The 16,631-nt window shown below is 39.9% G+C and overlaps 2 protein-coding genes and 1 long non-coding RNA gene across 4 annotated transcripts in view; 1 reads left to right on the forward strand and 2 right to left on the reverse strand.

Annotated features, from left to right (window-relative positions):
* Positions 1–2,475, reverse strand: part of troap (trophinin associated protein) — a 30,575-nt gene extending 28,100 nt beyond the window's left edge. The window contains exons 1-2 of the mRNA XM_061903498.1: positions 2,359–2,475; positions 1,913–1,979 (exon numbers count right to left, since the gene is read on the reverse strand). Of these exons, the coding sequence (XP_061759482.1) occupies positions 1,913–1,974 (62 nt within the window). The 5' untranslated portion in view covers positions 1,975–1,979; positions 2,359–2,475. The remainder of the gene's footprint in view (positions 1–1,912; positions 1,980–2,358) is intronic.
* Positions 2,476–7,283: 4,808 nt separating this feature from the next.
* The window catches only part of LOC133554576 (differentially expressed in FDCP 6 homolog), a 31,523-nt gene continuing 22,175 nt past the window's right edge, over positions 7,284–16,631 (forward strand). The window contains exon 1 of the mRNA XM_061903500.1: positions 7,284–7,445. Within this exon, the coding sequence (XP_061759484.1) occupies positions 7,350–7,445 (96 nt within the window). The 5' untranslated portion in view covers positions 7,284–7,349. The remainder of the gene's footprint in view (positions 7,446–16,631) is intronic.
* LOC133554578 (uncharacterized) overlaps positions 14,507–16,631 on the reverse strand; it is a 28,791-nt gene continuing 26,666 nt past the window's right edge. The window contains exons 3-4 of one of the 2 annotated variants that reach the window (XR_009807149.1): positions 15,656–15,797; positions 14,507–14,732 (exon numbers count right to left, since the gene is read on the reverse strand). This is a non-coding gene — a long non-coding RNA (uncharacterized LOC133554578). The remainder of the gene's footprint in view (positions 14,733–15,655; positions 15,798–16,631) is intronic. The other variant, XR_009807150.1, reaches the window with a different exon arrangement.

Genomic DNA, 16,631 nt, shown 5'->3' on the forward strand with positions numbered 1-16,631 from the left:
TGAATATGCTACAAAGACAACATATTTGATGTTCAAACTGATGAACATTTTTTTCCCCAAATAATCATTAACTTTAGAATTTGATGCCGGCAACATGTGACAAAGAAGTTGGGAAAAGTGGCAATAAATACTGATAAAGTTGAGGAATGCTCATCAAACACTTATTTGGAACAGCTTACAGGTGTGCAGGCTAATTGGGAACAGGTGGGTGCCATGATTGGGTATAAAAGAAGCTCCCGTGAAATGCTCAGTCATCCACAAACAAGGATGGGGTGAGGGTCACCACTTTGTGAACACATGCGTAAACAAATTATCGAACAGTTTAAGAACAACATTTCTCAATGAGCTGTTGCACGGAATTTAGGGATTTCCCCATCTACTGTCCGTAATATCATCAAAAGGCTCAGAGAATCTGGAGAAATCACTGCACGTAAGCGACGATATTACGGACCTTCAATCCCTCACGTGGTACAGCATTAAAAAGCGACATCAGTGTGTAAAAGATATCACCACGTGGGCTCAAGAACACTTCAGAAAACCACTGTCAGTAACTAGTTTCCCGCTACATCTGTAGGTGCAAATCAAAACTCTAATATGCAAAGCAAAACCCATTTATCAACAACACCCACAGACGCCGCTGGCTTCACTGGGCCCGAGCTCATCTAAGATGGACTGTTGCAAAGTGGAAAAGAGTTCTGTGGTCTGATGATTCCACATTTCAAATTATTTTTGGAAACTGTGGCCGTTGTGTCCTCTAGAACAAAGACGAAAAGAACTATCCATATTGTCATAGGCGCAAAGTTCAAAAGTCAGCACCTGTGATGGTATGGGAGTGTATTAGAGCCCAAGGAATGGGTAACTTACACATCTGTGAAGGCACCATTAATGCTGAAAGGTACATGCAGGTTTTGGAGCAACATATATTGCCATCCAAGCAACATTATCATGGACGCCCCTTCTTATTTCAGCAAAGACAATGCCAAGTCACCGGTTACAGCAATGCGGCTTCATAGTAAATTAGTGCCGGTAATAGACTGACCTGCGTGTAGTCCAGACCTGTCTCCCATTGAACGTGGGTGGCGCATTATCAAGCCTAAAATACCACAACGGAGACTGTTGAACAACTTAAGCTGTATATCAAGCAAGAATGGGATGGAATTCCACCTGAAAAGCTTTAAAAATTGGTCTCCTCAGTTCCAAAACGTTTATTCCGTGTTGTTAAAAGAATATGTGATGTAACACAGTGGTGAACATGCCCTTTCCCAACTACTTAGGCATGTGTTGCAGCCATGAAAGTCTAAGTTTATTATTTGCACAAAAAAAAAAAGTTTATGAGTTTGAACATCAAATATCTTGTCTTTGTAGTGCATTCAATTGAATATGGGTTGAAAAGGATTTGCAAATCATTGTATTCCGTTTATATTTACATCTTAACACAATTTCCAAACTCATATGGAAACGGGGTTTGTACAGTACTTGAACTCCTCCACTTGGGGCAAGAGCTCCTACCCAACCCGGAGATGGCATTCCACCCTTTTCCGGGCGAGAACCATGGACTCGGACTTAGAGGTGCTAATTCCCATCCCAGTCGCTTCACACTCTGCTGCGAACTGATTCAGTGAGATCTGAAGATCCTGGCCAGATAAAGCCATCAGGACCACATCAACTGCAAAAAACAGATCTAATCCTACAGCCACCAAACCAGATACCCACTAGACTGCGCCTAGAAATTCTGTCTGTTTTATATTCTATCAAACGAGGCCGTGCCACACTTTAAAACCCTCTTAATATTATTACTTGTGAAATACACAAAGAAAACTATCAGTACCTTATGCACAATGTATTGACATATTCGGTTGCAAATTAGGAAAAACAATTCAAGGCTAAACACTGTAGAGGAGTGGTTGCTTACCTCAAACAGTCAGTGCGGATTTTGTTGTGACTTTGCGCACGAAGAACTGGAGAGGAGTCCATTACGACTAGAGTGGATTCAAACAAGTCAAATGTGAGCGACCAAACACTGCATGACAAGCATTCCTTTACAAAAATGTGATACATCACTTCATATTACGGTGAAGCTCAAATGACCGTCACTTCACCTTATATTAACATGAAAAGCGCATTCGCACAATAGATGTATCCAAACATTGTTTTAAATGACTTAAATATGCAAATTACGATACATTGGATAAAAGCAACGCAACACAAACTACATTGTTGTTAGCATCCAAATAGCAATGACCACTTGGCAGTTCAACCGACGGCTAAACACTCATACCAACCAAACACTTCCAGACGTTAGATGACTTTGCAATTCTCTAAAACCTGCTAATTATTCTGTTTTCATTAATTTAGTACCAGTTTAAAGGTCTTCTTGGGATGGTCTTCAACACCGCAAAGCTGTCTACAAACTTCCTCGAACAGCAACCGTTTGGATGTAGCGCCCTTCGTCATTGGCCACATTTGGAAACCGTATCAGCCAATCAGCGCAACTGCTGTTTGGTTGTATTTTATTTTGGCCAATGAACGACGGATTTGAATAAACAGCTCCATGGCAACGAAGCGAAAAGGTCTATCTGATCATTTCATCGCACCTTCTTGCTTTTTTGAACACAGAATATATATATATATATATATATATATATATATATATATATATATATATATATATATATATATATATATACAGATAGCGAATTGTCCAGGGTGTACCCCGCCTTCCGTCCGATAGTAGCTGAGATAGGCACCAGCGCCCCCCCGACCCCAAAGGGAATAAGCGGTAGGAAATGGTTGGATGGATAATATAATATCCATCCATGGATGGATGGATGGATATATATATATTAGGGGTGTGGGAAAAAATCGATTTGAATACGAATCGCGATTCTCACATTGTGCGATTCAGAATCGATTCTCTTTTTTTTAAATCGATTTTTATTTTTATTTTTTTTTTTTTTATTTTTTTTTTTATCAATCCAACAAACCAATACACAGCAATGCCATAACAATGAAATCCAATTCCAAAACCAAACCTGACCCAGCGACACTCAGAACTTCAATAAACAGAACAATTGAGGAGACACAAACACGACACAGGACAAAATAAAAGTAGTGAAACAAAAATGAATATTATCAACAACAGTATCAATGTTAGTTATACTTTCAGCATAGCAGTGATTAAAAATCCCTCATTGATATTATCATTAGACATTTATAAAAATGAAAAAAAAAAGGACAATAGTGTCACAGTGGCTTACACTTGCATCCCATCTCATAAGCTTGACAACACACTGTGTCCAATGTTTTCACAAAGATAAAATAAGTCATATTTTTGGTTCGTTTAATAGTTAAAACAAATTTACATTATTGCAATCAGTTGATAAAACATTGTCCTTTACAATTATAAAAGCTTTTTTTTTTTTTAATATACTACTCTGCTAGCATGTCAGCAGACTGGGGTAGATCCTGCTGAAATCGTATGTATTGAACGAATACAGAATCGTTTTGAATCGGAAATATATCGTTTTTTAATCGAAAATCGCGTTGAATCTAAAAAATCGATATATAATCGAATCGCGACCCCAAGAATTGATATTAAATCGAATCGTGGGACACCCAAAGATTCGCAGCCCTAACATATATGCAGTATATATATATATATATATATATATATATATATATATATATATATATATATATATATATATATATATATATATATATACTGCTCAAAAAAATTAAAGGAACATTTTTTTTATCAGGGTATGGCATGAATTCAATTGCACTTTTCTAATAAGGTTTTGGTCAGGTACGTGGCAGAGGGGGTTGTTAATCATTTTCAGCTGCATTGGTGTTGATGGCATTAACAACAGCCGCACTAGAGGGGCAATTAAGAGATGGCCCCCAAAACAGGACTGGTTTTGCAGATGGAGGCCATTTCAAGTTCCTCCCTCTTGATCTTTTTTAACTGTTTTTCCACAAGTGTTGGCTTTAGCTAGAATCATTATCACGACTGGGAGCATGAGGCGATTTCTTAACCCTCCTGAAGTTGCGCAGATTGTCCAACTCCTCCAGGATGTCACATCCATGCGTGCTGTTGCAAGAAGATTTGATGTATCTCCCAGTACAATCTCCAGATCATGGAGGAGATTCCAGGAGACAGGCAGTTACTCTAGGAGAGCTGGACAGGGCCGTAGACGGTCCTCATCCCATCAGCAGGACCGATATCTGCTGCTTTGTGCAAGGAGGAACAGGTTGAGCACTGCCCGAGCCCTACAGAATGACCCCCAGCAGGCTACTGGTGTGAATGTCTCTACCCAAACAGTCAGAAACAGACTTCACGAGGGTGGCCTCAGGGCATGACTTCCTGTAGTGTGCCCTGTGCTCACTGCTCAGAACCGTGGAACTCGATTGGTATTTGCCATAGAACACCAGAATTGGCAAGTCCGTCACTGGCGCCCTGTGCTTTTCACAGATGAGAGCAGGTTTACCCTGAGCACCTGTGATAGACGTGAAAGGGTCTGGAGAAGCCAAGGAAAGCGCTATGCGCCTGCAACATCATTCAGCACGACCCGTTGGGTGGTGGGTCAGTGATGATCTGGGGAGGCATTTCCATAGAGGGCCGAACAGACCTTTACAGGCTAGAGAACGGCAGTCTGACTGCCATTAGGTATCGGGATGAAATCCTTGCACCCATGGTCAGACCCTACACTGGTGCAGTAGGTCCTGGGTTCCTCCTGGTCCACAACAATGCCCGGCCTCATGTGGCAAGAGTATGCAGACAGTATCTGGAGGATGAAGGAATTGACACAATTGAATGGCCCTTACGATCACCTGATCTAAACCCGATAGAACACCTCTGGGACATAATGTTTCGATCCATCAGACGCCGCCAGGTTGCTCCTCAGACTTTACAGGAGCTCACTGATGCCCTTAGACAGATCTGGGAGGACATCCCACAAGACACCATCCGTTTTCTCATTAGGAGCATGTCGCGACGTTGTCAAGCATGCATACAAGCACGTGGGGGCCACACAAGATATTGAAAATAATTTTGAGTTGCAGAAATTGAATTTATGCAAAATGGATGAGCCTGCCACATAATTTTTTCACTTTGATTTTTGGGGTGTCTATATATGACATCTGTAGGCTGAAAACTTTTATTTCCATCAAAATATGTGGCATCCTTTTGTTCCTGAGGCATTAAACTGTCCGTATCAGTATAAATATCCCCCCCAAAATTTTCCTCTTTGAAATCTGATGTGTTTTCAAAGTGTTCCTTTACCTTTTTTGAGCAGTGTATATACAAACCCCGTTTCCAAATAGGGAAATTGTGTTGGATGTGAATATAAACAGAATACAATGATTTGCAAAACCTTTTCAACCCATATTCAATTGAATGCACTACAAAGAAAATATATTTGATGTTCAAACTCACAAACTTTATTTTTTTTTTAAATTAATAATCAACTTAAAATTTTATGGCTGCAACATGTGCCAAAGCAGTTGGGAAAGGGCATGTTCACCACTGTGTTACATCACATTTTCTTTTAACAACACTTAATAAACATTTGAGAACTGAGGAAGCTATTTTTTGAAGCTTTGAAAATGGAATTCTTTCTCATTCTTGTTTTATGTAGAGCTTCAGTCGTTCAACAGTCTCCGCTGTCGTATTTTACTCTTCATAAAGCGCCACACATTTTCGATGGGAGACATGTCTGGACTGCAGGCGGGCCAGGAAAGTACCCGCACTCTTTTTCTACGAAGCCACGCTGTCGTTACACGTGGCTTGGCATTGTTTTGCTGAAAAAGGCAGGGGCATCCATGATAACATTGCTTGGATGACAACATACTGCATGTTGCTCAAAAACCTGTATGGACCTTTCAGCATTAATGTTGCCTTCACAGATGTGTAAGTTAGCCATGCCTTGGGCACTAATACACCCATATACCATCACAGATGCTGGCTTTTCAATTTTGCCCCTATAACAATCCGAATGGTTATTTTCCTCTTTGTCCCGGAGGACACCACTTCCACAGTTCCCAAACATAATTTGAAATGTGGACTCGTCAGACCACAGAACACTTTTCCACTTTGCATCAGTCCATCTTAGATGAGCTCTGGCCCAGCGAAGCCGGCGGCGTTCCTTGGTGTTGTTGATAAATAGCTTTCGCTTTGCATAGTAGAGTTTTAACTTGCACTTACAGATGTAGTGACCAACTGTAGTTACTGACAGTGGTTTTATGAAGTGTTCCTGAGCCCATGTAGTGATATCCTTTACACACTGATGTCGGTATTTGATGCAGTAGTGCCTAAAGGATCAAAGGTCCGTCATATCATCGCTTACTTGCAGTGATTACTCCAGATTCTCTGAACATTTTGATGATTTTACGGGCCGTAGATGGTAAAATCCCTAAATTCCTTGAAATAGCTCATTGAGAAATGTTGTAAAACTGTTCGACAATTTGCTTACAAATTGGTGACCCTTGCCTCATCCTTGTTTGTGAATTACTTAGTATTTCATGGAAGCTGTTTTATACCCAATCATGGCACCCACCTGTTCCCAATTAGCCTGCACACCTATGGGATGTTCCAAATAAGTGTTTGACGAAAATTCCTCAACTTTATCAGTATTTATTGCCACCTTTCCCAACTTCTTTGTCTCGTGCTGCTGGCATCAAATTCTAAAGTTAATGATTTTTTACAAAAAAAATAAATGTTTATCAGTTGGAACATCAAATATGTTGTCTTTGTAGAATATTCAACTGAATTTGGGTTGAAAAGGATTTGCAAATCATTGCAATACGAAGGTCTTGAGTAGTCTGGGTTCAATTCCAGGCTCGGGATCTTTCTGTGTGGAGTTTGCATGTCCTCCTAGGGAATGTGTGGGTTCCCTCCGGGTACTCCGGCTTCCTCCCACTTCAAAAGACATGCACCTGGGGATAGGTTGAATGGCAACACTAAATTGGCCCTAGTGTATGAATGTGAGTGTGAATGTTGTCTGTCTATCTGTGTTGGCCCTGGGATGACGTGGCGACTTGTCCAGGGTGTACCCCGCCTTCTGCCAGATTGTAGCTGAGATAGGCACCAGCGCCCTTGCGACCCCAAAAGGGAATAAGCGGTAGGAAATGGATGGATGGATGGATGGATGGTTTGACACCAACTCGTCTCTTTTTGTCCGCCGCCACTAGATGTCGCTGGAATCAAGATGTGATCAACTTTTTTTGCCTGCGTGATAGCATCATCATGGTGGGGGTTGGGGGTGCATGTCACTCAGAGGCAGTGACAAGAACAGAGGGAGGAAGAGGAAGAAAAGTGGAAATTACAAAACAGTGACACTGGTGCAGATATGGACCTGCGGTCAGAGCTGCTAAAGTCCATCTGGTACGGCTTCACGGCACTGGACCTGGAGAGAAGTGGAAAGGTGTCTAAGTCTCAGCTCAAGGTGAGGGAAAACAGTAAATTTTACACCTTTTAACATTTTTGCTGCTCAGTTTCCGCCCTCATTTACTGTCGAGTGTGGGTTTACTACTTTGAGGAAGATCAAAAATGTGTCATGAGTCAGGAAAATAATTGCCCCTCACATTTGTATTCCCTCAAATCATCTCTAATCATTGGTGACAATTCGATAGAACACAAATTTGCAGTTTGCTGTGTGTGAGTCCAGAATACAGATACAGCACTTATCGCCAAACTGCTCTTCTTAAGTTGTTGCCAGTATGCAGTGCGAACAGGTCCCTGTGGTACTAGTCCTGTTGGATGGAGTGTGAACAACATGAGGTCTGTGTCTGTCAAAAGAACATTGTTGCCGTTAGAGGGACACGATGTTGAAACATGTTGGGGATTGTTGTTTCTTGCCACTGGTTTCAATGCAGCCTCTGTGTTTTCCTTGATGTCACAGTTATGTCACTTGGTCCATTCCAGCCACCTCCATGTTCCTGTCATATACCGCCCCCGTCCCCCAGGGCTCGCACAGAGTCAGACCCATGATTCAGCTTATCCCCCTTACGCATGCAGCCACGTGTGTGCAAGGTGCAAGATACCCTGCTCACAAAGTGCTTGTGCATGTGGCCTCAATAACTGCAGATGTTTCAGTAACAGGGAGACATGAGACAGGATGTGGTTATTGGCACTTCATGCAGAGACCAAGGCGAAGGTACTTGTTGCCGAAATGAAACCACTGCACTTATAATAATAACATGCAAGGGTAACTTATTGCGTAGGGTAAGGTAATTGCGTAAAGTCTCTGCAATAAACACTTTGTTCTTCTTTTGATTTTTTTTTTTCATCTTGGCACAAAGAAATCTGTAGTTTCTGTGGACCAGTGGTTTGGTTGCAGGACCCATCATCACCCTCTGTATAATAGTAATAATATTTAATTTGATAAAATTACAGGTAGCACAAAGCAAAGTTACTGAACATTTTAGGGACAAATCATTTTAATTCACACACTCAGAATTATTTCAACAAAAGTTTCTGTGAAGGTTTTCTAATGAAGATCTATACGCTGAATTCCATTTCAGTGTTTTTATATTTGAAACAATGTAAAACAGAACAAACAGTAACCTCAACTTATGAGCTTAATTGATTCTGAGACAGAGCTCTTAACTCAAAACAACACTTTCCAATGAAATGTCCATCCATCCATCCATTTTCTACCGCTTATTCCCTTTTGGGGTCGCGGGGGGCGCTGGCGCCTATCTCAGCTACAATCGGGCGGAAGGCGGGGTACACCCTGGACAAGTCGCCACCTCATCGCAGGGCCAACACAGATAGACAGACAACACTCACACTCACATTCACACACTAGGGCCAATTTAGTGTTGCCAATCAACCTATCCCCAGGTGCATGTCTTTGGAAGTGGGAGGAAGCCAATGAAATGTATTTAAATCAATTCAATTGGTGTTTATCCTCTTGTTTAACTGCGGTAGTTGCATGACGCAATGTAGTAATAATTGACAGCATTTACCTTCTACGGGATTTCCTTCCAGCTTCTTCTCTGTCAAACACACCATCAGCAGCTTCTCCATCTTTTCATGGATAAATGTCTGCCGTTTGGATATTATTTTAATGTCCTCGGATAGCGTAAGGCTCCCTCTGCTTCAGTGATACAAATGGCATTGTCAAGTTGGCTACATGCTCGGTTATGTTTGGGATGATTTATTTCTTTAATGCAATAACTATCATCCGCTTCCTCTTCTTCTCAAAAAGTTCCTTTACTCTCACTTTCTTCCCTCCCATGGTTGGAAAAAAAGGTTGAATCCATCTAAAGCTATAAGCTAGCAAGTAAGACCAGATGTGTTGGTCGGCTATTACAGGGTTCACATTTTCTATGCCAACTAATGATGGGAATGCTTGTATCTCTAATTTTTGCTTGCAACTTAAAGCATAATATTTAGCCAAGAAACAGCTCTTACCTTAAAACACTCTTAAGTTGGGGCACTCTTACGTTTATTTTTTATTTAGCCTTTATTTAACCAGGTAAAAACCCATTGAGATCAAATATTTGTTTTCCAAGGGAGGACAGCAGCAAGGTTACATTAAAAACAGTAAACAACACATAAAACATCACATTTACAACATTAAAACTTGCTCTCACAACACATGTGCACACAGACAAGGTAGACTGCAATCCTTTAATCAGAAGCTTTAAACTCATTTACTGTAAGAAGGGTTTGAAATTGAAGATCCGATTGTACGTTTTTTCAAGCATTCGGTGCTGAAAACCTAAATGCTTTCTTGCCCAGTTCGGTTCTTACTTTAGGGACGACAAATTGCAGAACAAAAATTGAACGAAGATTGTGACTTCCTTGTTTCTTTGTTAAAAGACAAGACAGATAAGATGGAGTGATACCCAGAATGTTTTGGTAGATAAACACATACCAATGATTGAGGCATCAAACATATAAAGACGTCCAGTTAACCATTGAGTATAACACACAATGGTGAGTAAGGGGAGCGCAGTGCCCCCTGGTACACACTATCGAGCTTGTGGAGACATCCAGCCGTAGCATTCATGTACAACACATCTTCATAGTCAATAACAGGTAAAAAGGTTGTTTCCACCAATTTCTGTTACACAGTAAAACAAAAGCAAGACTTGTTTCTAAAATAAAATCCCAGTAAAAGTTTCGTTTTTTTTTACAACATACTGAATGTGCTCCTTAAAACTCAAGTGGTCATCAATAAAAAATCCTTAGTATTTAAAAAAAAAAAAAGATACTAACACAATTCTTTGCCCATTTCTTGTTAAAATGTTCTCACGCAGTGCTGAATTTACAGTTTTTGATATGGTGAAGAACATACACTTTATTTTCTCTGGATTTAAAACCAGTTGAATATAGCAAAGTTGTTCTTGTACTCTGTCAAATGCATGTTTAAATATTTAAAGGCTTCAGTAAGAGTGGGTGCTGTGCAGTTTATGACAGTATCATCAGCATAGAAGTGGAAAGCTAAGTTTGAAATATTCTGTCCAAGATTATCAGTGACTTGCGGTGAACTAAACACCAGTTGAGGCATACATACTTTTTTTTCTTCTTTTTTTTTTTTTAACTTAAATTCACATGTGCAGCTCTAGTCATTGTTGATTTAGGTCGCACATTAGAGTTACAGGAAAAAAAGGGAGTTATTCGCTTTCATAAAAACGTTATCATAATGACATTATGATGTGATAACTATGTCCAAAAAGTATTTGACAAAGTTGTTATTAAATACTTTTTGGTCCCATTTGCTTTTTACAAAATAAATCAAGTATTGTGAGTGTATCTTACCTTTCTGTATTTGTATCTGAAGCAGCAATAGCTATCTTCCATGAAAACGTACTTTGTATGGCCGAATTCATTTGTATATAATCCTCCGTATTGGCAGAAACATTAATTTAATTCAATTTAGTAACAAGAAATTAAACAATATTTTAGCACCAGAAACGCTACCTTACTCTAATAAAAATGCCATGTTTGTTATAAATACAGTTAAAAAAAATAAAAGAAAAAAATGCTGGCTTCCGCTGGAGAGACCTGTGTTTGCTAGCTTGAGCGCCCCCACTTCTCCCAGTGTGGCGAGTCAGAGTACTGCTGAGGCATTGAACTGCAAGTTGACAATATACCGCCCCCTACCTTGAGGCAGAGATACTTGTTGCCTCATGACCTTCCCTTTCCCCGTGGCAACAAGCATGCGGCTCCTCGCACGCACACACCCATTACACACTGTGTGTAGCCGTGGAGGCACCGCCTGTGTCTGCCTCACTTCTCGTCTGCTGCATTGTTTTGATCAGGAAACATGGAATATCTGCGATTTTGACCATGAAAATTATCAAAATATACAGGAACCACACCAAAATCACATAGAAAGCATAAACCCAAAGAGAAATACAAACCCCGTTTCCATATGAGTTGGGAAATTGTTTTAGATAAACGGAACAAAATGATCTGCAAATACTTTTCAACCCATAATCAATTGAATGCACTACAAAGACAAGATATTTATTGTTCAAACTCATAAACTTTATTTTCTTTTTGCAATTAATAATTAACTTATAATTTGAAGGCTGCACAACGTGCCAAAGTAGTTGGGAAAGGGCATGTTCACCACTGTGTTACATCACCTTTTCTTTTAACAACACTAAATAAATGTTTGGGAATTGAGGAAACTAATTGTTGAAGCTTTGAAAGTGGAATTCTTCCCCATACTTCTTTTATGTAGAGTTTCAGTCGTTCAACAGTCCGGGGTCTCCGCTGTCGTAATTTACGCTTCATATTGCGCCACACAATTTACGAACCCACGCTGTTGTAACACATGCTGAATGTGGCTTGGCATTGTCTTGCTGAAATAGGCAGGGGCGTCCATAAAAGAAAAGACGCTTAGATGGCAGCATATGGTGTTCCAAATCCTGTATGTACCTTTCAGCATTAATGGTGCCTTCACAGATGTGTAAGTTATCCATGCCTCGGGCTCTAATGCACCCTCATACCATCACAGATGCCGGCTTTTGAACTTTGCATCGATAACAGTCTGGATGGTTTGCTTCTCCTTTGGTCTGGATGACACGATGTCGAATATTTCAAAAAACAGTTTGAAATGTGGACTCGTCAGACCACAGAACACTTTTCCACTTTGCATCAGTCCATCTTAGATGATCTTGTGCCCAGAGAAGCCGGCGGCGTTTCTGGATGTTGTTGATAAATGGCTTTCGCTTTGCATAGTAGAGCTTTAACTTGCACTTACAGATGTAGCGACAAACTGTATTGAGTGACAGTGGTTTTCTGGAGTGTTCCTGAGCCCATGTGGTGATATCCTTTAGAGATTGATGTCGGTTTTTTATACAGTGCCGTCTGAAAGATCAAAGGTCACGGTCATTCAATGTTACGTGGAGTGATTTCTCCAGATTCTCTGAACCTTTTGATGATATTATGGACCGTAGATGTTGAAATCCCTAAATTTCTTGCAATTGCACTTTGCGAAATGTTGTTCTTAAACTGTTTGACTATTTGCTCACGCAGTTGTGGACAAAGGGGTGTACCTCGCCCCATCCTTTCTTGTGAAAGATTGAGCATTTTTTGGGAAGCTGTTTTTATACCCAATCATGGCACCCACTTGTTCCCAATTAGCCTGCACAACTGTGGGATGTTCCAAATAATTGTTTGATGAGTATTACTCAACTTTATCAGTGTTTATTGCCAACTTTCCCAACTTCTTCGTCACGTGTTGCTGGCATCAAATTCTAAAATTAATGATTATTTGCAAAAAAATTTTGTCTTTGTAGCATATTCAACTAAACATGGGTTGAAAATTATTTACAAATAATTGTATTCCGTTTATATTTACATCTAACACAATTTCCCAACTCATATGGAAACAGGGTTTGTATTAAAAGTTATTTTATTTTATTACTTTGTTTTGGAACATCTCATAGTTAAGCCACCTGACAACAAGTCACTGAAGATTATTTATGTAAATGGTGAATAATAATGGGCCCAACACAGAACCTTGAGGGACACCCTTTTTCACTTGTAGTACGTCCGAGAAGGAACCCTCTATCTGAACAGCCTGAGTTCTACTTGTGAGGTAATTTGCAAACCATCCAACTGCTTGCTGAGAAAAACCAACAGCTGAAAGACGTTTGATTAAAATGACATGATCAACAGTATCAAAAGCCTTTTGAAAAGTCAATAAAGAGGGACAGACAGCTCTGCTTCTTGTCAAGAATTCAGTTAAAACATTCATAAATTTTATAGCAGCACTAAAAGTAATGTGATTTTTGCGAAAACCTTACTGAAATAGTGACAGAATAGAGTTGGTGGCCAAAAAGTCTATTATCTGTTCACAGATAAGGGATTCGAGCACTTTTGCCAGAACAGAGATTAGAGATCGGTCTGTAATAATTTAGATTACTAGGGTCACCCCCTTTTAAAAGGAGGACTACAATGGCATATTTCCAATCCAAGGGGATTTCATTTGAAATTAGACTAAGGTTAAAAATGTGAGTCGGTGGTCCAGCTATAATTTTAGCTACCAACTATAGGAAGAGCGGCTCCAATTTATCTGAGCGAACTGACTTTTTAGGATTAAGTTGTTTGTGATGTGACAGGTGCCCTCAGGATCTGTGTTGTGGTAAAGGGCATCAAGTTAAAACCTGGGTATTTTCAACGGTTCTTTCCGGAGTTAGCGGAACTTCAGTAGAGTTGTCTGAATTGTTATGTCCAAAACAGTACATGACAAGAATTGTAGAGAAAACTAGAGGAAATAAAATGATTATTGAAATGATTACCCATTTCTCTTGTGTCACTTACTCTGAGACCTTCAACAAGTATACTAGGTGGGAGATTGACTGAATTACAGCAAGCGGACAAATATTTGATGATTTTCCAAAACTTCTTTGTGGAGAAATAAAATTCAGATTTTACTTTCCGAAGGAGAGAGGTAAATTGGTTTCTTAATCGTCTAAAATTCAGCCAATCTGTTTTTAACCCTGACTTGCATGCCCTGGCCCAAGCAGCATTACGCTCATGCAATACATCTGACAGGTCCGTTGTAAACCACTGATTGTCACGTCCTTTAACCCTAAATTTTCGAAAAGGGGCATGTTTGTTCACTATACGCAAGAAGTTTTCATGAAAATATTTCCAAGCAAGTTCAACATGATCAAAAAGAGCAATTATATCCCAATTAAAAAGATGCTAGTCATGTAAAAGAGTTTGCGTCTCAAATAATTTCATATTATGTTTTTCAACAAGACGAGGCTTGCTTTTAGGAATCCTTGTATCTCGCACTACTACAATCACACAATGATCACTCACATCACTAGGGAAAACACTAGATGCAACAAATTTAAAGGGCATATTTGTTAGAAGTAAGCCAATGAGTAGCTTTTTGAAGGCATTTAGGATTAGGTCTTGTACGTGAGTTAATTAATTGTGTTAAATTTAAAGATTCACACTGTGCTTTCAAAGAGTCATACACAGATGTGAGCCAGTCCCAGTTCAAATCACCGACCATCAGAATCAGAATCAAAATCAGAATAGTTTTTATTGCCATTGTTTGAGAACGGGTTCACAAACTAGGAATTTTTCTTGGTGCAATCGTGCAACAAAAAATACATATAACACAGAATAGAATAACATGAGCTGTAACTGAGCTATCAGATCTTGTTATTGTCCATGTGTCTGATGGCTGAAGGGAAAAAACTGTTCAGGTGGCGGGAGGTGTGGGTCTGGATGGACCATAGTCTCCTGCCTGAGGGGAGAGGGGAGAATAGTTTGTGTCCAGGGTGAAATCACTATTTCATTGTGTTTCAGTTGACACAGAAGCTTCACAAGAATAGACAAGGAATTACTAGGGGCAGATGGAGGCCTATAACTCGCCAAAAGCATAATATGGTGATTTCTAGCTAATTAATTTTCAAGTGCTAACAGTTCAAGTTTACTTTACTTACTGATTCAGAGACATCAAACCTCTGCTTAATATATATGGCCACTCCACCACGTTTTCTTTGTCGGTCAGTACGATAGACATTATAGCCATAAATGTGAATATCCTTATCAATCAGAGATTGTTTAAGCCAAGATTCAGTTAGAACTACAATATCAGCATTTGTTGAGTTTATTCAGATCTTTATCATATCCAGTTTAGGGAGTAAACTCCGAACATTGATATGAATAATCCCAAGACCAGATCTAGTTTTAAAATCTGCAGGTATAAAACACTGTGTGGGTCTATCAGGGCCTGGATTACTAACAACATTTCCTGAGAGCAATAACAATAATAATAATAAACAACGACAAAAAGTTACCATATTTCAGTCGGCCTTTAATCTGTGAAAGTAAGTGCTCATAATAGGGGAGGATGCACTAATGTTGAAGTGATGTCTCAAAACAAGAAACCAATAAGAATGAATGGACTCTACCATAGTATGCAGCCATTTTGTTTTGTCCAAAGTCACAGAAATCTTGAACTGAGGTAAGGCCGAGGTTATTTCATAGTTGCCTCTATGATGAAATGTCAAATTATCAAAGTTGTCAAACTGTGCATCTTGAAGTAGCATAGCTCGTGAGGGGGGCGACGAGACCTATTTAAGACACCAGTAAAACCACACAAAAGTATAATACACAATATAATGATTGATGACATAGTGAGAGGAGAAATTCCTTTTGTTTTACCACTTTTGAAGATGTTAGCAGACAGGGCTGAATGCTAGCAACAAAGGCCAATGGGTGGAAGCCCGTAGACGAAGCCGATGGCTGGAGGCAAACAGCAGGCCGATGGTGGAAGGCTAGCAGCAGGCGGGCCGATGGTGGAAGGCTTTGATTGATTGAGACATTTATTAGTAGATTGCACAGTATAGTACATATTCCGTACAATTGACCACTAAACGGTAACACCCGAAAAAAATTTTCAGCTTGTTCAAGTCGGGGTCCAGGTTAATCAATTAATGGTATAAATATATACAAACGTTTGAACTACCAGCATAATACAGTCATCACACAAGGTAATCATCAGAGTATATACATTGAATTATTTACATTATTTACAATCCGGAGGGTGAAATGTTGAGGGAGTTAGGGCGGGTGGTTAGGTTTGGTTGATATCAGCACTTCAGTCATCAACAATAATATCATCTGAGAAATGGACATTGAAACAGTGCAGGTCTGACTTCGTAGGATATGTACAGCGAGCAGTGAACATAGTGAGCTCAGAAAGCATAACAACAAGTATACACATTTGATTATTTACAATTGATTAATTACAATCCGGGGAGGTGGGATGTGGTAGGGGGAGGGTGTTAGTCTAGGGTTGTAGTTTCCTGGAGGTGGTCTTTTAGTGCGGTTTTGAAGGAGGATAGAGATGCACTTTCTTTTACACCTGATGGGAGTGCATTCCATATTGATATGGTACAGAAGGAGAATGAGTTGAGACTTTTGTTAGATCGGAATCTGGGTTTAACATGGTTTGTGGAGCTCCCCCTGGTGTTGTGGTTATGGCGGTCATTTACGTTATGGAAGTAGTTTGACATGTACTTCGGTATCAGGGACTAGGCTCAGTACAAGTTGTTTCAGTCTGTCCTCCACCCTGAACCAGCCGACTTTGGAGAAGTGGGTAGGAGTGAGGTGTGATCTAGGGTGGAGGTCTATAAGT

The sequence above is a fragment of the Nerophis ophidion genome, linkage group LG06 (genome assembly GCF_033978795.1).
Source record: "Nerophis ophidion isolate RoL-2023_Sa linkage group LG06, RoL_Noph_v1.0, whole genome shotgun sequence".
Classification (NCBI taxonomy): Eukaryota; Metazoa; Chordata; class Actinopteri; order Syngnathiformes; family Syngnathidae; genus Nerophis; species Nerophis ophidion.